Below are 21187 nucleotides of genomic sequence, written 5' to 3' on the forward strand. Positions count from 1 at the left end.
CTACACAGATGCTCCTCTAGTGTGTGTGTGTGTCTGAGTGTGTGTGAAGGCAGCATGAGCAGTTGTCGTGGCCGAGTGGTTAAGGCGATGGACTAGAAATCCATTGGGGTCTCCCCGCGCAGGTTCGAATCCTGCCAACAACGACATATTTTGTATAAATTCTCAATGTATTTGCCATTATTGGCCTGTTAAATGTCTTTAGATAAGACACTTTCCCCATCTTTATGGATAACTCATCATTTCTACTCTGATCAATGATTTATACTGGATTAGCCATAGTTTTCTGTCTCAATGCCAGTGAATGATTTAGAGGTATTACGTGCAATGATCTGCAAAAACAAAAACTTGTTACGTGTGTTACAGACCCCTAAAACACCCATAAAAATGGCCATCAAAGCAAGTCATTCCCCTCGTCGGTATGTCTTTGAGTACCCAATAATCCCTTATCTCACGGGTTTCCCATGGGAAATGTTGAAACGTTTTTTTTTTTTTTTTTGTGACAGGCCCAAGGCCTGGGAGGGCCAGGCAGGAAATACCCGGGAATGCCGGAGTATCCACTCTCATCAGAACTCCAGGAATGTAGTGTGCATGACAGACAGCCATTGGCCCGACCGACGCTTACTTTTGTAAATCCCAAAACGGATACATTTTAAGCAATGCGCCAAAATCTCATTCGTATTCTGAAAGGTGACTTTTGGGGGCACGCAGGTCAAAATGAGCCATTAATTTTAATCTACAAATTCATCAAAATGCAATCACGCATTCAAGGCAGCAGGGACCAATCACATAAAAAGGCTTCCCTATGGACAACCAGGCAAGTTTTTCAAATTATTCACAACTCAAATACCCAAAAAAACATTGAAAGCATACCAAAGAATCCGTTCAGGAATTGAACGTTAACTGTCGCATAATCAAACTTTTTTTGCCTTTGATTTGACGCGCTATACTTTGAAAACCGCCGCCAAGAAAGATGGGTCGGCGGAGAGCACGTATTGATTTTGCAATCAACAAATTGTAAAGCATCCAGTAGCAAGAAAAGATGGTGCCACTTTAGTTTGGGAATGGATGCTATAGCACTTGCGCGCCAAAGCAACAAATAACATGGCAATAAACAACAAGGGAGCGCTTCGGTCATTGCAAAGTGCTCTATTAGCTTTTATGATAGATACCAGAGAATGTGCATGCACACTTGGCGAGGCTGACTTTAAGTGAACGTTTATTCCCACCCACGAAAAGTGGTCGTTTGGAAATGGGACGCCGTCGAGAAATCTGCTCAGGGCTCCTCGCAATCCACTCTTAGGACTCGTTATCGGACCGGGACGCCTAAACACGTCGAGCTATTTCATTAAGGCTAAAAAAATTCAACTTTTCGTGAAGAAAACGACAAACTAGGACTGTATTAAAGACGGCAAAAATGTAGTCAAAGAGGAAATAAGTGCAAAATAGTGGTTGTTAAGAATGTGTTGGATGTGCTGGTGTATAGATCAAAACATGGAATTTTTAGGATGATCTATTTTTACATTTTGATCCACGTAAATACATAACATTCTAAAGTAAATACATAACATTTATAAGGTTAAACGATACTAAAATACTTTATTACCCCCAATTTATTGAAAACAATGTTAATATATAAAGCTGGTAATAATTTATAGTTAGATCATAACAAACTAAATGCAAACATGATCATTATTTTTATTTTTTTATTTAGAAACATTTTCATAAAAACTTTTTAAATGAATTTAAGAACAACCTAGGGCAACCTTTTACTTTGAAATTTTAAAAGTGGCCTCCAAAAGTCTGTCATATACAGCTTTGCTTTATTTTCAATTCAATGGAATTGTAGCAAATATTCCGGTGTTATACGCATAAATTAGCCGATTATGACAACGAGACCTTTCACGTTCATTTCTTGACCTCTAGAGGGCACGCAACAAACACTTGCCTTTTCAGATCTTTTTCACTTTCCCCTTTTGAAAAAATGGAAATCATCAAGATCAGGATTTTAAAAGAATTAAATAAAAAACAGGAAATGTGGGAATACAGAGGGAGTGGGAAACAGAGGAAAGGTGGGGGGACAGTGGAAAGAATGACAGGATGGGAGCATCGTGGCCGCCGTTCTGTCCCCGTCGAGCCACGGTGGAAAAATTCCAAGATTTGTGGAGCTCATACATTTATCTTTTAAAATCCTCTTAGGAAGTATCGATCCTGAAGGCCTTAAAAAAGAGAAGATGTCAAACTTGGAGATTCTAATGGGGATGGGATGCCATAAAAAGTGATTTTTTGTGCCTTAGTTTTCATTCTTGCATGTATAGAATATACATTCAGTGCAAATTATGTATTAGTGCATACGTGTTATTGCTCGGAAAAACAAACAACTGCGCGAAACCTTTGCAGTGGCGATAACAAAAGGCCAGAAAACCCTGTCTGGACACGGATGAGCTCATTGTTGGGACAGGGATTTCCACATTTCCATGTCAGGGTGCCCTGTGACACCAAGCTCTCAGTCCAGAACAGCGATAGGGGAGGGGCCACCACACATACTTTGCAAAATCAAGTCAAGAATTTAAAAGATAATACAATTTGCAAGTCAATAGTACAGTGCAAAAGGCAGGCAAGGGGAGTGTAGGGTTAAAAATTAGTTAAATAAGGACACATGGGGCTGGATAATGAATGCTGAAAACAAGGAACAAGTACGATAGAAGAAATGTCGTTAGTTGACACAAAGCTGATGAGAGCAGGTTGAAAATGTGTGAAATGAGATCAAAACAAATTGCAAAATTAATCTATCAATGTGTTGTTGTAGAATAGTGTGTCATCCATCTGTTTGATGCAGGAGCTTCAAATTTGCCAAGTCAATATAGACTTACAAAATGATGTGTACCTGACTAAAACTGGATTTGGGGGCTCATTTTTTAAAAAGGAATGAATATAATGTTTTCAACTTTTTCAATCATTACTTACAAATGTTTTTTTTTCCTGTAAACCCCACCGATTGACAACTTAATTCCCAGAAAACACATTTTTTTCCAATTTAAGTGCCCCTTAAATCCACAACAATAACGTCAAAACATTTGTCACCCAAACTTTGAAACCTTACAATAGCCGCCGCGGCGCACAAGCTAAACAGGAGTGGTCGGTCTAACACGAACAACACGACCAGGAAGGCCACACTGGGATGGCTCCGTCAGGAGAGGTTACGCCTTTCAGGTTGCCATGGTGACCCGGCCCCTCCCTTTGGATCGCGGGGGAGGTGTTTTGAAAGTTCACGGCGTGTTTGTGCTTGCGTGAGGAGAGAGAGCGAGAGAACCAGAGACCGAGAGGGGCGTGGGCGCCCAGATCAGTCACTCGCAAAGTTCACTCGTCGCCACAGGATCTCCTCGCCAAGACCGGACCACCTGCGCGCCATGGAAGAAGAGCCCCCCAGAGCGGAAGTGTCCCACCCCGAAAGCGGTGGCGTGACGGGTAGCACCCACACGATCCCCGAAACCGCGCCCGAGAACACGGAGCTCCTCATTCCCAGTTGCAGCCCGACATCCGCCTCGGCCTCCGTCACCCCCACGGGCACCCTGGCCCGCTTGGGTCTGAAGGTGCCCGGCAGCCCCACTTCCCCTTCCGCCGCCACCGCCGCCGCCCCGGGGAGCCCGGCGGACCGCGGTCAGGTGAGCGCCATCACCGTGGTGGCCCTGCTGGACAAGCTGGTGAACATGATGGAGGCGGTGCAGGACAACCAGCAACGCATGGAGCAGAAGCAGGCCGACCTGGAGGGCGCCGTGCGAGGGGTGCAGGGCGACGTCAGCCGCCTTTCCAAGACCCACGTCGGCACCTCCAACAGCGTGTGCAAGCTGCTGGAGCGCTCGCGCAAAGTCAGCGGACACCTCAAGGAGGTGCGGGAGCGCTTGGATAAGCAGGCGGTGCAGGTGAAGAAGCTGGAGGCCAACCACAGCCATCTCCTCAAGAGGAACCACTTTAAAGTTCTCATCTTCCAGGTGAGAGTGAAGACCGGAATAGGCCTCGTTTAGTATTTGACTGTGCTCCTTGACATAGGTACAGCTAAAAACCGTGTTTAAGATGTGGTGGATGTCCCTCCAAATGTACACTATTTTTAAAAATAAGAAGGATCTCGTCTCAAAAAATCGATTCAGTGCCAAATGTGGACCTGTTCAAACCCGCGATTCTATTTAATGAATGGCGACACGTAGATTGACAGGTTAACTGGACCTTTACGTCTCGTAAAATAACATTTCCTTGCACTGTACTTCATTGTCTCAGTGTCAGGTAAAATTTAACAAAAATGCCTGACACAGTAATAAGAACAGAGACACATCATGGAACATAAATCACTTATGGAAAATAAATTCTGTGGTCTGAGCAAGTTAGTGAAATTAGATCCACTGGATGGAAAGAAAAACTCGATTTGAATGCCACACTTGAGCTTCTTTTGCGTCCATATTTGACGGCAGGTGTTTGCACATTTATTTAGAGGCAAGTTGGCACTCATGCAGGACGTATTGCATTTAATTTCCTTCAGGGCCGTCAAAACTTGTCAAGCAGGAACCTGCAGAGCTCGACTGACTAATGAGTGCCATCATTGGCTTAAACACTGTCGACTAACATAAGGCAGTATGTGCATACCTTCAAAAGTATTTACTCGGTAGAGAAAAGGCAATCTAGTGTGTGTAAGTGGCACCCTACCAAATATATATCAATCATTTCAACCGTCGTTGTACTAAAAAGGGAGTGATGGAGATTTGAGACTCCTCGATTCTAGTTTTTTTTCGGTTCAGGCGTGGTTTGATCTAGTTTGAGTTGCTGTTGGAGGCTTGTTCTCACTCTCAATCTTGGCCTCGGTCTTGTTTCTGTCTTGGTTTTTACGTCCCGACTCGAGAAAGTCGACGTTTCGGTGAGTTCTTGTCAGGAATAGAAGTTTGCACAAGGTAGACCGGTCACTTCTCTCTTAGCAGGCTAAGAAAAAAAAGGGTGTGTCTGGGAAAGGAGTGAAGTGGGATAATAGAAAAGGCCCCCCCGGGCTCCAAGTGGATCCACTTTCACCCCCGCAGTCATTCAGTTGCCTTTCATACGGCTTTGCCGTTTTAACCACCGTTTGTGGTAACCCGAGACAGGTGCTGAACGGGAGATATGCTCTTCCAAAATGGCCGAGGGAAAGGAAACATATCTTGGCAGAGCAGTTTCCCCAATCAAAGACCTTGATAAAGTCTGTAGTGAACTGGATCAAGCAAAGCAGTTATTCCAGTTCTCTTTCGTCGTCATTGTACCATCTAAAATAAAAGCAGCTTATTGTTATTATTTAAAATGGTACGTCGGTGGTGCTAATTTGATTTTTTTTTCCATGGGAAAAAGGGCATGCGCTTTGAGCATGTGCACACAAGTGCATGCATGGCCAGGAAGTGGAGCGCAAGGTGCGATGGGGGGGAAGGTGGGGGGATTTTCTAGGTAGGAGAGGCGGCTGTGTGGGCGGAGGCTTCTATGTTGACTCAGCCGGAGCCACTAAGAGTTTTGAACCATCTTGGTCATCTGGTTTCCCAGGTAACAAAGCTCTGTTGTTCAATTACAACAGGGAAGGGTAGAAAACGTATGGCTCGGGAGCCACATGCGGCTCTTTTGATGGGTGCATATGGCTCTCCCTTAACCAGTCAGTTAAAATATGATGAGAGAGCGTTACAATTTTGTCAAAGGAATCCAAAATTTGAGTTAATTTAATAAATAGGGCAATATTATTACCTATTTATTTATGTCTACAATGTCTTTTCCTGTGTCTGTATTCTCACCCTCTTGCGGTTAGTTAATTTCCCGAATATGGGATGAATAAAGTTATCTAATCTATTCTAATACATATTAATGGACATATCCATGGTCATGGTAATGAGCCTATCTATGTTTTAAAAAGGGTGTGTTATTGGGCTATGTAGGGCAGGTTTGTGTGTGTGTGGCGGCGTGTGTAAGCGTGCCATTGTGCTTGTTACCCAATCGCTATTATTCGGGTGTGTTGGGACCAGGGGTATTAAGTTACCGAGCCAGAATGGAGACTACGGCAAGCCTTAGGTTAAATATTTAAGGATGGTGGTATATGGGTGCGTTGAGTAGGCTGGGTGGAGTTTTTCCAGCTTTTATTACTATATTTTTATACTTTGCTAATTGTTGGCTACTCTATCTACACTGTCCACTTTCTCTCTGCAGCACTTTGCAAAAAAATGGATTGTGAACACTCCCCACCCTGTATGTGGCCATTGAAGTGGAAACACAGAGGGTCCTACTGTATGTGGGAAGAACCACCCGTTTGCTTTTGACCGGGGTCAGTCAAGAAAACAAAACAAAAACAAACACCCCAAAAATGCCCTTTGCTGCTTTACCGCATTCTATTGCATAATACGCACTAATGAGGATCTTCATTACTGTTGCTCGTCCTATTGTGTTTGCTTTTGTGCAATAGCACTGAAGGCTACATGCACAAAAATAAGTCTACACACCCCGCTTCCAGTATTTCACAATCATTTGAAAACTTTCTTTAAATCTATGAACTGCAACCTGTTCCACTCAAACATATTTAAGGGAAAAAAGCAATTCGATGTGAAAAAAATTGGGTTGCTGAAGTGTAAAAAAAATGAAACAAAATGAATATACATGTATTTTCATGTGTCACATGCGAAGGTTTTTGGGAAATGTTTTAAGATAACATATTTAAGGAAAGAAATTAATTCCATATAAAAAATGGGGTTGCTGAAGTGTAAAAAAAACTGAAAAAAAAAGAACATACATGTATTTGTATGTCAGATTCGAAGGTTTGGGGAAATGTTTTAAGATAACATTTTTGGGGGAAAAAAAATCAAATTTAATTGCTTCGTTTAACGGCTACATTGTAACTTTTGTGCTAAAAACAGATAACTGCCAAAGTCATTTTGCTTAGCTGTCTACTGAACAGCATTGTCGGAACCGCACCCATTTTTTTTTTAAATGATTGACTTTGACAAGATCAGACAGGAAAGCCAACAAGTTGCCTTAAAGTCACGAATGAATTTATTTTCAAACACTTTTGATGAAATCTCAGCTTTGCACGGCGACACGTTGCGTTGCCAGAGCCAAAACTCTCATGACATTCCGACTAATGAGTCTCTCTGAACACCCAACACACATTCATACACACCATTTGTAAATTTAATTATGTAATGAGACAGGCGCTGTATAGAAATGCGGGTGGGACGAAAAAAAATTGAAAGAAAGGGACCCCAATCCTAATTGCAACGTGACTTTGCGCTGTCCTTCAGCCTATTAGTGTGCAGCGGCACCCTCGTGCTTGTTTTTATATGAAAGTTTTAATTTAACAGCACCTGTGTTTAAATGCTAATGTTTACCATTCCATCAGTCATTGACACTTAACCAAACAAGGGTGAAAACGGGGTGTGTTCACTAGCCTCACCCTGCAGATATTTTTCAGTTACAAGAAATGTGAAGCTATAAAATGCAAAGTCATCTCCACGGAAAGCTTTAACACGGTCACAATAAAAGCAATTTAAAGCAATAATGAATATGACACTAACTGGTGTTACAATAGAACAGGGGTGGGGAACCTTTTTGACGAAGAGAGCCACAAACAATTCATATTTTCCAATGTTATTCCTTGTGAGCCATACTATGAATTTAAAAGTCAAATACATACATGTAAACGAGTGCCTTTTCAATTTTTTTTTGTAATTTCACCACTTTTGAAGTGGAAAAAACTGAATATTTTTTTTAAGATTCTTATGCTTTAGCTAATCAATGAGAGGATGCATTCCAGAAGAGTCTACTGCAAAAAAAATGAAGATTAAAGCAGTTCTAGATGTTATATCTCAGTTCTGTCACCAGCGATTTCCATATTTTAGCTCACAGGTTAGCAAAGAGCCAGATGCACCCATAAAAAGAGCCACATGTAGCTCCCGAGCCCTACCCCTGCAATAGAACGTCAAGCACAAAACAAAATGGCGTAAATGTGAGAAAGAGAAGGTTGACGCTCTAAAAACAAGGTTACTGAGTTTCATTGCTTGGAATTTGAAAAAGGTGAAGGTAACATACTGTACATTTTTACCATGTTAAGCGAGTGAAAATGCTAATGACAATGTTGCAATGACATGTTTGACATGTTTGTAGTTTGGCATTTGGACTTGGAATTCGGTTGTAAGACGACCACTGGGCTGCAAATTTTGAACATCCTGCATTTTGGGCTTTTTGATAAATATTTGCATCTCCCAATGCGGACATTTTCGACAGGAAAGAGACAACAATAACTATTTTGATTCTCATTTCCACTCGGAATAAAAAAAACTAAGTCAGATAACCTATGTGAACGTTCTTATGTAACAACCTTGATACACTAAACAATTTACAGTAACCTTATCCAACTAAATGCATTTCTAACAATGATTATATTCCAGGATTGGAAGTAAAGAACATTGAATTGAATGCTTTTATTCTCATTATACAAGTATAATGAGATTTTAAGCTTTCACCGCATAGTGCACAAACGCCAACAAACAGACAAATAAATACTCCATAAATAAAACAGATGAAGGAGATTGACAGAAAAACAATAAAGGGAAAATAGTCGTTTATGATGAAAATGTCCATGTGGTGTACTGTCGAGTTTTTGAACATTTGACAGGACAGTATCAGATGATTGAATTTCCTTTGCTTGTCTTCTTCCTTCCTTCCTTCCAAATATCTACTGATGCGCAGTGGGCATGCTGGGATAACCTTGAAAAGGACTTCCTGCCATTGCAACAGGATACATGTGTGTAACATATATATGATGCTGATAAGGCATTATTCTACTCCTGCTTCTTACTGATTGGATTAACGTACTATCTGGAGAGAGTTTGGCTTAGCTAAATGTCAAGTGTTTTGTTGAGGAAATGTTTTTGCCATTTTATTTTTAGTTGTTTCCTTCGTTCCGGTTAAATATGATAACTGCGCCGTCTTGTCAGTCTTCAGCAAGATTCCAAGTAATATCAATTTAAATGTCAACTTTTCAAAATGTGTAGCATTTGGGAGCACCCGTTTTTTTTCCCCATTCTATTTTAGATATTGAGCTTATTCTTAACCTGAAAATCTGGCTGCTTGTTTTTTTTTTTTTGCGAGGGTAAACTGTGACAAAAACAGGTGTGTCCATTTACTGTTTTTTTTTTTGTCACCGAATTAAGAAGTATTCTGCTACGACTTCCTTGTGCGCAACAGCCAATTGGATTGTTTTCATTCAATATGAACCCCTTTATGGACAAATTAAATTTAAAAAAAACATCATAACTCATAATAAATACAGACCAACTATGCAAATGCTTTATATTGTTCCTCATATTTTAAATATAATAATTAAAAACATAAACCCAATAACAATCAATCAACAAAAACATAGTCATGATTAAAACATTGTATTAAATTATCTTTGGAAATGCACATTTATCTCAAGTAATTTATGTCAACTAATGATTCATTTTAATGTTATTTTTGACCAATTAGTTTGTTGCCTTTTGATACGAGCAACAATTTAGGCTTCAGCTCCCAGCAATAAATGGCATTGACATCATTTGCGACTATTAATACACATTAATTTGCATTCACTAACAAAAAAAGGAGTATATTATGATACAAGCATGGACATGGAACAAATCAAATTAGTGTAGCAAGGCACCTGTGTACTTTATTGTTGTGTATTGCTTATGTAAGTCCCAGTTACCATGGTTTTTTGGCACTAAAGTCCAGCATTTTAATTAACCAATATCCATCAGCAACCCCTGAATGAGATGTGATGTGACATCTTTTGTCTTGATGTAGTCAGGACCAGACTAGACTTGTAGAAAATCTATTATATTTTTAAATCGGGCAGAAATCGACATCAATTTCGAGTGAAAGCAAAATGCCATGATTGTTTCATGCTACAACAAGTTTTTTGTTTGCTAGCCATACTCTCTTACATAACCTTTTTTTATCAAGCATGATCACAAAGGTGTCAAGTTCATGAAAAGCGAGTGAAGCCAAGTGCTTGGATAAAAAATATATTGGGATAAAAAAATTGGATTGGACTCAATGACCTCAGATAGCAACTTATTATCTGAATTATTACCTTAAAGGTTTTTTCCAAAAACTAGTATTTAGCTCAAATGCATTTAATCTTCTCTGCAAATTGCATCACTACAGAAAAATGAAAAAAAAGTAGTGTAACATATGCCGTGTTTACAGAAAATTATTGAATCTGATAGTACGCAGCCATGTGCCATAAAAAAAATCATTTTGGCCAAATCAAAAACGTAACTTTTGGTATTTTAAAATGCTTTATTTTCTTCATTCATTTACACAGTGACTGCAGAACATAGGAGGGGGTTCAACTAAAAGTCTTCCAGCTGATCTGGTCTGCCCGGTTTTTTGGGAGTAAGTGTTAATAACACCCCGTAGAAAGAACGTTCCTTAAGAACCCTTGGTATTCAGTCACTTTAAGTACTCTTAGAATGTCTTTTGAACCGCCATTCTCGAAAATGCAGTCATTCTCACAGTAACGAAAGCCCTTGAAAAGTTGGCCAACATTTCCTCGTGTCAACTCGCGGTTTATCAGTTCTTACACGCATAAGTACATTGATTGAAATTCACGATAGAAGGTGTAGATAGCAAGACCTGACTCGTTCTGGTCTTCATTTGGCGCAAACATAAAGTTTTTAACGCGAACGCCCATTTTGTAATAGTACCCGTTTATTTCTTTTTCCTAGGAGGACAATGAGATACCATCCAGTCTGTCGGTCAAGGACTCACTCAAAACCCCGCTCCCAAGCGAGTACGACGCAGAGTCCACTCGGCCCAACATGTCCATCGCCAGCTCGGTGGACGGTCTCCAGACCATCGACCTTTCCTCGGACGAAGATCACTCGGTGGACAGAGTGGACGCAGAAGCGCTGGAGTGCGGCCTGGGCGGAAGTAGCTCCCACATGCTTGAGCGGAGGTCCGACAAGTTCAAGCGCTCCAGTCTGAAGAAGGTGGACAGCATCAAGAAGGCCTTCTCGCGGCAGAGCATCGAGAAAAAGATGGCGCAGATCACCACCAAGATCGTGCCGCCGGAGAAGCGCGAAAAGATCATAAAGACCCTCAGTCCCACTCACCCCAAGAGCCCCACGGCCAAGAGCTCCACGTTCAAGGTATCGCCCATGACGTTCAACGTCAAGAAGGTCCGGGATGGAGAGGTTCCTTCGCAAGAACCTCCCTCGGGCGAGGGGGCTCACGTGGAGATCTCGCCGCTGGAATGCTCACCCGGAGATGCGGCGCCGGACGACCAGGCCGTCCAGAAGAGTCAACAAATGCTCAATCGGTGCAACGTCATCGGCGTGAAGGCGGAGATGGCCGTCAACGGCGATCCGCCGGGCGCCCAGTGCGAAGTAAACGGCGACCGTTCTGCCGGTCTGGCCGTCCCTGAGCCTGATGACGACGTTGGTGATGTTAAGGATGAGGAAGCCTGCAAAATTGAAGAGAAGCAGTCTCTCTCAGCAGCTGCAGAAACAGTTGCTGTAAATCAAGTTCCCTAAACACGGGGCTACGTTTACGACATTAAAATAAAAAATAAAAAAAATAAAAAAAACATTGTCATTGTCAAAAACACACTACTTAAGGATGTAGTTTGGAGGGTTGGAAAGGAGGTAGCGGAGAGTTGATAAATGTACTCCAAAGTACATTTAGAATTGGTTTTGCTATTAGTTTCATGTGTAAATATAACAAACTAAGATCACAAAATTTGCTTCAACATATTTTTGGACCAACGTACTTACTTTCCTATTTACACAGGGCGATAGTGTTGAATTCTGGGATGTCAAAAAACAACTATACCCTAAACTGGTTAGTTGTCAGTCAGCCATGCATTACACAGAGTGGGAATTGAACCCACATCTACCCACACCATAGCCAAGCAAGTGAACCTCTACACCACAGGATGACTTTAGTTAGCTACATTAAACATCAACTTCACGCAATCCGTAGATTGACAATTGAGCACACATGACAATATATGAACATAATCACTAATTAGGTTTAACATTGTGGAGAACAGTAAACAGGTTTCTCATTGTGGCACCAGTCCTGACTGCCAGTACAACATTTAATATGATAATAGAACCTTTGTTTAGTTGGATCTGAATATAGTTGATAAAGATTTATGTTCAATTGTAGAAGGGAGTAAAGCTGCTTCATGAAAATTCCAAACTTGGACAGCTGCTGATCTCCTAGGCAACGCACCAAGTATCTCCTTTTGCTGGGCTTGTCTGCCTTCTTGCTACTAAAAAAACAGCCTCTTTGTTCGGGCCTTTCTTGTTTTTATCTGAAAACTAGTAAATCTTTGGCAACTAAACTAGTTGGTAGCGAGTTGCTAGGGTTTGCCGGAGCAACAATTGGAATCCAGGGGTTGCTTTTATAGGGGATTTGTGTCCAATTTTACACCACTGATTCCGAGAGCAAACTACATAGTGACAGTGTAGTAGCTTCCCATTATTTGGGGTAACAAGCATATACTTTCAATTCATTAATGTGGGGGAAAAGAATATTGTAAAAGATAATGTTTAGTCTACATGTGATAATTTACTTCTGGGAGAATTTGAATGTTTCGTCTTGTCTTTTCACTGAATGCTTTTTCTCTGATAACATGCAACAGCATATTCCTGCACCATGCAGAAGCAAGTTCCTGTGATTTGGGGAGATAATAAAAAAATAAAAAATATGCTTGTCCCCTTTCTTACTTTGCATTTTTTTAATTCACTTGGAGAGTTTAAACATATAGGCAATTCTGTTAGTTTTGTTTTTATTTGTCCTTGAACTTATATAGAGGGCAATTTTGAAAAGTGTGATTGGTATACAAATACTAAGTAACGTCAATATTTTGTCAGCTGCCTAACTCTGAAAAAGTGCCTATGTATAATAAATCCATATTTGTTGTTTTGTTTTCGTTCCATGTTTGCACATCTGATGAAGAATGGGATGAAATTAAAGTAGATGTGCATCAACACAGTGTGTTATCCCTTCTTTTCTTATAATTGTAATTGCTAGTTAAGTCAGATTTGATTTATTTTCTTCTTAATAACTAATAAACAAAAACGTCATGAATTTAAACGCCCCATAAGCATCCTGCGTCTTTACCTGGGGAGTTATTTCTCCCACATTTTGGGGTTGAGCCTGAACACATCATAGTCAAGTGTGCTCATGAATGCTCAATGCATTATACTATAAATGTTGACAAAAGATTTTCTGTATGAGTTTAAAGCTTTCCCCACTTTGCTTGTAACATAACCATTCTGATTTTACGTAAGCAATCGATACGTACTCAACGACTTTGATTCGTTTCTTTGTGATATATTATAGTGGAGGCGGTAGATTTTTGTCGCGGTGCTTGTCTCCCTCTTGCGTCCGAATCACGCCAGAGCTGCCCGAACACCTTTAAGTCTTCAGAGCGATTTTTACTATACTTTTAATTAACAATATTCTTGTCTTCAATGTTATACACATTCAGATTCAACGGGTTTTACGCTAGTTACTTATTTTTAAAAGGGTATACACCTCGAGAGTTTTATTGTCACGGTGGCCGAGAGGTTAAGGCGTTGGACTCGAAATCCAATGGGGTTTCCCCGCACAGGTTCGAATCCTGTCCGTGACGGTCATTTTGTTTTTCAAGCAGAATGAAAATTGAGCTTATATGTTAAACGAATTTTATTTAGTTTACATATTTGACATGCCTGTTTAAAAAAAGCAAAGAAGTAATTTAGAAAGGGTTTATCCTGTGCTGACACCGTTTTATGTAGTTGCCTTTGCTTTCTATAAATCATTTGGTATGAACCAATTTCATCAGTGATTTCCTTAATTCTACTTTATTCTGGTGCTATTAAACTTTTAGTTTCCTCTGAAGCCTAAGTTATGTGTCGTAAACGACACGGAATTTCCTCCTCAACATGGCATTTCCCAATTTGGACCCCTCTACAAAGAGGAAAATGGAACCGTCCCGCAGTATATAAAGGGAAACCGGCAGCACAAAGTGACGTACGTTCCGAGGCATAGTAGAAGCAATAATGTGTGTGGCTGCTTGAAAACTTGCTTAGCTGTCCAGCTGCGTATTTTTTGATATTGAATAGATCAACAAACTTACTAGGGCTATTAATTCGCACTACTGCCAACTTTAACCAGTTATTCGGTTTATAGAGACACACGATTCTGTTAGACACACTAATGTAACCCGACGACGCCAACAATGTCATTCTGAAAAGGTAACACAAAGGAAATGGAGTCGGTCAGTGTTGTTTAATATATATTTTTCTAAACATGAACATAGTTATAGAAGGAGGAGCTTAAAAAAAGACGATCAAAAGCCTAAACGTCAATAGTTTTTGAGTCAGGACTCGGGATTTTCCAGACCGGTAGTTCCACTTGAAAGGCTTATAGCTAACTACCTTTACCAGATCGTTTAAAAAATCACTTGGGAACACAGCGAATGTGTTTTGTCGTTTCACTCGACTCGAAACGGCGTCCATAAAACGATCGGATTGAGTGCTGAAGGCGTTTTTGTCCAAGCTAACATGCTAGGCTAGCCTTGAATGGTGGGTGGATGGTCGGGTGGCATCGACGCACACAATGGCAGCAACCTCGACCGAAGCGGTCTTCTTGATTAAAGACGTCAAGCCCGGCTTGAAAAACCTCAATATTGTATTCATCGTTTTGGAAATAGGTAAGTGTTAGCCAGCACGATGGTTCTTGAATGTCCTTTACCGGGACAGCTTGTGCTCTTAAAGGTACAGGCACGATTTTACGTATACAAGTGTGCGCGTTTAACTTCCTGGCTGCCATTGACGGTATTTGACGTCCCATCCATTTTGACTGAGGAGGGCTGTCTACGTCACCGGCACCGCAAAACGAACTTTCACAGCCATGTTTATACATGTTTTATGTATTTAGAATCCAATGCATGTTATTGTCCACACACATCTAGATCACACTTGTATATCAAATGCTATAATCTAGGGTTGCATATGATTATGCCATGTCTTTTTTATTTACAGCATAAGCAATAAAGATAAATTCTTTTTTTTTTATCACCATTGATTAAAGTTGAAGGCAGTAGACATTTGTCTGATAAAATGATGTTGCTGATGAATATGAAAATTTAAAGCCTCTTTATTTCCCTTCCTGAAACTAGGACGAGTGACCAAGACTAAAGATGGTCATGAAGTGCGTTCTTGCAAGGTGGCGGACAAGAGCGGAAGCATCGCCATCTCAGTTTGGGATGAGTTGGGAAGTCTCATTCAGCCTGGTGACATTATCAAACTTACCAGAGGGTGAGCTGGAGTCTTTTGCACTTCACATGCCACAGACTGAAAATGAACTGGGAAACATTTTTTTCTCTCCTGGCGATTGATTTCAACATTCTTTATTTTTTAGGTATGCGTCAATATGGAAAGGTTGCCTGACGCTTTACACTGGCAGAGGTGGAGATTTGCAGAAGATTGGAGAGTGAGTAATTAGTTGACTCCCATTCTGAATTTTTATTGGGTTTTTTTTCCCACAGCTTTCATATGGGAACAAATTGTTTAAATTGCGTTAATTTTTTTCTATAAATACTGTGTTTGCAGGCAAGCCTGTCATTTTTTCCTCACTACAGACTATGGTTTATCACAAGCTTTGTTTTTGAATAAATACAATTTCTTTGTAATCCTAATGTATAAAAGAAATCTCAAAATCTAGTTTTAATTTAAAATCGAATGCCTTTAGAGACTGGCTTGTATAGCTTATGGAGGGCAATCTTGAATAGCTTTTCTATCCATTGAATGTGAAATTTAATTGAATTTTTTTTTGACAGATTTTGCATGGTGTATTCAGAAGTGCCCAATTTTAGCGAGGCAAATCCTGAGCTGCTCACCCAAAACAACCAGCAAAACAAGTCTGTAAGTGATGGTCACTTTTTAAAATGTTTATCGACTCATTTGTTGCCCACTCTTGCTGAATCTTTCATGTGTTCTTTGGATTTTTAATGTTATTTAAAAAAAAGTGGTGTGTTGTCTTTGGCCATTAGGGCAAACCTGACCAAAATCAGAGGGGGAACTCTCCACCCAATCAAAATTCAGGTACATCCCCTGCACCTGGTAAGTGCTAGATTATAATAGTAGACATAGTATTCTACTATTTTAATAAGTTTTGACCCAAACTAGGAAAAGCAAACATCTCACGATCACTCTCAACCACCAGGTAACGGCTCTATGCCGCCATTTTCCGGCAATAACAGCGGCGGCAGCGGCCCCGCCCCGGGTGGGGTTCGAGACTCGGCGTACGGGCGGCCAAACGGCCGTTCCCCGGGCAACGGGGCGACGCCCACTCCCGCCGCCGGAGCCCCGTCTGCCGCGGCCAAGTCGTCGATTAACATTAGCAACGGCAGGGACCCGCGACGTGCCAAAAGATGAAAAGGCTCCAACTAGACCAGATCGAACTGAACCGAACCGGACTTGACTGGATGTCATTCCCCCTTTTTAAACTCACTTGAATTCAACTTGATCTTTGCTGCTGTCACACACACGTCGTGTAGCCGAATTTGTTCTTGAGGAATACAAATACGATTGTGTCCTTAATCATCACTTGGAATCCTGCAATCGCAGTGCCAAACTTTCCCTTTTGGACTCTTATTTAGCTTTTTTTTTTAGCACAAAACCCCGCCATCCTTGTCAAATTCCAGCACATTATGTACTACTTGAACACTTCTTTTCAAAGTGTGGAAAATGTTTATCATCAAGGAACTGGAGTTTTTGTAAATGCCTCCTCAATGAGCACCTTACCAAACTTCATCTGAATTTACAAGGAAGAAATCATTGTCATTTTACACAGTGCGGGTTGATTTAGTTGAGTTCTCCCCTCTTACGAAACAGCTTTTATTTGCTATGATTGTACCATCTTTTAAGTGGGACCACTTCAAGCTCGGTGACAGGAGTTAACCAAATAAAGTTGACATCAGAAATACAAGTTGTTCTCCCGTTGACGTCAAGCACACGGGCACATTTGCTTCCTGTTCAAGGCCCCCCACACATGTACTGAGTGAACGACTTTAAGCAACATATTGCTCCACCATTTCTTCATATCCTTTTAGTTGCACCAAGCACCTCATGTATTGACTCCTGCCCGGCGTTGCCCCACTTTTCTCCCGCACTCAATGCGCATTTGCGTTGATGTCCATTAACATCCATTTGAACTAAGATGGACTGTCAAACATGTTCAAATGATTTGGACAAATATTGCCGTCAATGCGTTTAAGCGTCTGAGTAGTTAGCATGTTGGGGGTTCAAGTCCAGGTCGGTCCACCTGTGCGGGGTTAGCATGTTCTCCCTGGGCCTGTGTGGGTTTTCTTTGGGTACTTTGGTATCCTTCAAAATCCCAAAGACATTCATGGTAGGCTATTTGGACACTAAAAATTGCCCTTAGGTATGAGTGTGAGAGTGAATGGTTGTTTGTCTCCTTGTGCCCTTTGATTGGCTGGCCACCAATTCGGGGTGTCTCGAAGTCAGCTGGGATTGGCTCCAGCACCCCCCGTGACCCTAGTAAGGATAAAGTGGTTCAGAAAATGAGAAATTGAGGTGAGTTAAGGCTGCATTTACACAGCTGGCACGCTCTAGTTTTTTGTCCAGTTCAATAACGCCACAGTCGTGTATATGTCTAATAATATTCCTAATATTTTTATTATATGGTTGGAACCACCTTTTGCAGATTTTTATACATTTGAAACTTTCATATTTACAAACGCTGCAGTGGCGTCCATCCTATGACAAAATATGTGGTCTGCATTTCAAAGAGGAAGTTTCTTTTTAAATATATGTGTAGACGTGGCAGCCATTTCAAACCATCCTATTTCATCCAGTGCAACAAAAAGCACAGAGAAGACAAGCTGAGGACATCAAAAAATGAGGAAGTAACATTTTTTTTAATGCTGGACATCACTGGCCAAAACACATTCTTATTTAAACTTTTTTTTTGTAATTGTGGACTAATCTACACCATTCTGGGAGTGGAAAAAAAGACCAGAGTTCTTGTTTCTTGAGGTTCTTGATGTCGTCTAGCACCCTCACAAGCCCCACCAGGATGACTGGCAAGTACCGTTTTGTATAATTCTTGAATAAATCATATTGTGTGTAAAATTTAAACCATGGTTTCTGAGGCTGTTGTGCAAAATGGAAAGTACTTTTAAGTAAATTTCTTACTGAAGGACATTGCTTTATAGAATTGTTGTAATATGTTTTGAGGAATTTAAAAGGGATTATTTTGATTGCAAATGTACATTCCAGTTGAGACGTTAATGATCCAATAATTAGCACATGTTGGGAACCCCCATTTAGTCCCATGCATTTTCTTTTTACTGCTTTTCCCAATCCGCATTTATTTAGGTTAACATGCACGAAAAGTTGCTGTTGATGTTGAATTTGTAATGTCAAAATTGAAACTACTTCTAATTGCAATTTCAGATTGAATTCACCCAAATGTGTTAATAGTTATTGTTGTTTCCCCTTTAATCCAAATCCGCGTCCATTTATTTTAAAGTGTTTTGAGATCATTTTGACCGACTTCAAATCTCCCCCTCTAGATCGTATCTCCTGGTCCATTGACTTTGGCTCCTCCTACGATGACCTCAACTACACCTACAACGACAGCTATTTCATCTTGGACCCCGCGACGCAACCGTGCAGCCCCTTCGCCATCCCGGACGCGTTGGGCGTTTTCATCTGCGTCTTCTACGTCCTCATCTTCCTGGCGGCCATCCCGGGAAACCTGGCGGTGGGTGTGGTCATCGGCCTCAGCAGGCACGCCCTCCCGCCCTCGGACCTCTACCTCCTCCACCTGGCGGTGGCCGACGTCCTGCTGGCCGCCACGCTCCCGTTCTGGGCCACCTCCATCTCCAAGGGCTGGATCTTCGGCGACGGCTTGTGCAAGATAGTCACGGTGGTCCAAGAACTCAGCTTCTACTCCAGCATCCTCTTCCTGACCTGCATCAGCGTGGACCGCTACACCGTCATCGTCCGAGCCACCGAGGCCCGGCGCTCCAACCGGCGGCGGACCAGCTGGGGGGTCTGCGCGGCGGTCTGGTCCCTGGGCACCCTCCTGTCCTTACCGGGACTCCTCTACTCGTCCTTCTCGTCGTCGGGTCACATGGTGTGCGCCGAGTACTACGACCCGAGCAGCGCCGACGAGTGGCGCCTGGCCACCCGGGTTCTCCGCCACAGCCTGGGTTTCGTCATCCCGCTGACCGTCATGCTGCTCTGCTACGGGGTCACCGTCCGGCGGCTGCTGCGCGTCCGCGGCGGCTTCCAGAGGCAGCGGGCCATGCGGGTGATCGTGTCGGTGGTGGCCGCCTTCCTGTTGTGTTGGACGCCGTACCACCTGGCGGTGATTACCGACACCTTCTTCCGGGCCAAGATCGTAGGCTACGATTGCCCGGCCAGGACGGCGGTGGACCGGGCCTTGCTGGCCACGCACACCCTGGGACTGCTGCACAGTTGCGTCAACCCGGTGCTGTACGCTTTCGTGGGAGAGAAGTTCAGGAGGAGGTTGCGGCAGACGATGAGGAAGGCCGGCGTCCTGGAGAGAACCTCGGTCTCCAGGACCAGCAGGTCTTCGCTCACGTCCGACGCCACGTCCATGTTCATGTGAGTGAGGGACTCCAAAAGGACGGGGAACTCAAATTTGGTCAAGCTTTAGTTGTTAAAAAATACACTTTTTGTTAATGGTCATATTTTTTTTTTTAGGTTTAAAAAGGGTTATATAGAGCGTCACCCTCATTTAGTTCACTTGGTGAAATGTTTCTCAAGGTTTGCAACACATTAACGCCATGTCAACACGATGACAAAACATCCTGCCAAACACGTCAATTTAGAAATGACATGAGTTTCACTTTAGTATTTTTTTTTTGCTGTTTTGAATTCACCAATCATTGAATAGATGGCTCAAATTGAGAGCATTTGACTACCTCCCGAGGTCCATCTGCTGAATCATGAGTGATGACCCGATCCTATATTTTATCGCCTCCCTTTTTATTACGTCTTATAAATTAAGAGAATGAAAACAATCTCAGCAAATGACTTTTTTTTTTTTTACACTCTTTCTTTTTCTGTCGTTTTGTCGTCCAGCATTGTGATTTTCAGACTCAAATATTTCTATGCCAACCGGCGAATGAAAATAGTCTTTTCAACATATGCCGATACTTCCAAAATGTCCTTCTTCAAAACATTCATTTGACAAATGGACAAGGAAATCGAGGTCTGGTTAAAAAAGAAGACGAAAAATCTCCCCGGTTTAGTTTAAAAACACATTTTAAAAGTAGAAAATGTCTCATGTTGATTCCATTTGAATGTATGCCTTTAACCTATACAGTGTTTGACAATAACGAAAAGATCTTTAAGATTTCATTTTAATCTTAAACAAAGCTTAATATAGTGTACCCAGACTAATAACTAATAATTATATTTAAAGGCATGCATTCTTTATCCTCTGGCAAGAACAGCTAATGTAACTTCTGCCCATTGCGTAACTGTGACTGCCTTTGTAAATTGCGCCTCTTTAGCTTTTTAAAATTGCTTTTTGGTTCTTAAACTTGCTCCAAAGTGACTTTTCAGGAGAGCCGTTCACCCCCCAGTCCCCCCGGCCCCGCCAAGTTTGGCTTGCCCTACCACCTCACACGTCCCACTGACCCCAGGTTGGCTAAAAATGCCCAAGTGGGTGGGACGCCAGCTCGCGGCAGCTGCCGTCCGCCGTAAGCCTCGCCCGCCGGGCCCACCACTCTCATTTCCCCCCTACAAACTGGCAGGGGCGGCCGTGTGGGTTCTGGGGTGGGGGGAGATCACCAACCGGGTGGATTAACTCATGGGAAAAGCAAGGTGGGCGCGGGGGAAAGTCCAACCTACTGGACGTTGGTTTGACACTCGGCACCAGAAACCAATCAAGACTTTCAGGTTATTGAAGAGGAAACCCACAGAAAAAGACCCTCACTCGGAATTGTGATCCAGATCTCAAGTGGAGAAGAAAAAGACTCGGCCATTCCTTCCATGAGAGAAGTCAGGAGAGCTGTTAATGCAACATGATCCGCAGGGTCTCGCACTAAATATATCAAGAGTGTGACACCTACCACCTTCTCTTCGATCACCAGGTACCCCATTTT

At 42.0% G+C, this 21187-nt stretch overlaps 3 protein-coding genes and 2 non-coding genes across 7 annotated transcripts; all 5 read left to right on the forward strand.

Moving 5' to 3' along the window:
- The first annotated feature begins 61 nt into the window (after positions 1–61).
- Positions 62–143, forward strand: trnas-aga (transfer RNA serine (anticodon AGA)). Its single transcript has one exon. It is a non-coding gene; the product is annotated as a tRNA-Ser (tRNA).
- Positions 144–3278: 3135 nt separating this feature from the next.
- On the forward strand, positions 3279–11558 carry LOC144087268 (caveolae-associated protein 2-like). The gene is made up of 2 exons (XM_077617677.1): positions 3279–3989; positions 10752–11558. The coding sequence occupies exons 1-2, from the start codon at positions 3408–3410 to the stop codon at positions 11556–11558; spliced, it is 1389 nt and encodes a 462-aa protein (XP_077473803.1). The 5' UTR covers positions 3279–3407.
- A 2029-nt stretch (positions 11559–13587) lies between these two features.
- trnas-cga (transfer RNA serine (anticodon CGA)) lies at positions 13588–13669 on the forward strand. Its single transcript has one exon. It is a non-coding gene; the product is annotated as a tRNA-Ser (tRNA).
- A 696-nt stretch (positions 13670–14365) lies between these two features.
- On the forward strand, positions 14366–17010 carry nabp1a (nucleic acid binding protein 1a). 3 transcript variants are annotated; one of them, XM_077617820.1, is made up of 6 exons: positions 14366–14731; positions 15200–15338; positions 15442–15513; positions 15860–15944; positions 16073–16142; positions 16246–17010. In XM_077617820.1, exons 1-6 carry the CDS (start codon positions 14638–14640, stop codon positions 16455–16457), a joined length of 672 nt encoding a protein of 223 aa, XP_077473946.1. In that variant the 5' UTR covers positions 14366–14637; the 3' UTR covers positions 16458–17010. The 3 variants fall into 3 exon arrangements, with proteins under 3 accessions (XP_077473946.1, XP_077473947.1, XP_077473948.1); XM_077617821.1 differs by having other exon boundaries at positions 16073–16139; positions 16243–17010; XM_077617822.1 differs by having other exon boundaries at positions 16073–16124.
- A 1110-nt stretch (positions 17011–18120) lies between these two features.
- On the forward strand, positions 18121–20036 carry cxcr1 (chemokine (C-X-C motif) receptor 1). Its single transcript, XM_077617678.1, has 2 exons — positions 18121–18127; positions 18620–20036. The coding sequence occupies exons 1-2, from the start codon at positions 18121–18123 to the stop codon at positions 19681–19683; spliced, it is 1071 nt and encodes a 356-aa protein (XP_077473804.1). The 3' UTR covers positions 19684–20036.
- The last annotated feature ends 1151 nt before the right edge of the window (positions 20037–21187 follow it).

This window comes from Stigmatopora argus, chromosome 13 (genome assembly GCF_051989625.1).
Source record: "Stigmatopora argus isolate UIUO_Sarg chromosome 13, RoL_Sarg_1.0, whole genome shotgun sequence".
Classification (NCBI taxonomy): domain Eukaryota; kingdom Metazoa; phylum Chordata; class Actinopteri; order Syngnathiformes; family Syngnathidae; genus Stigmatopora; species Stigmatopora argus.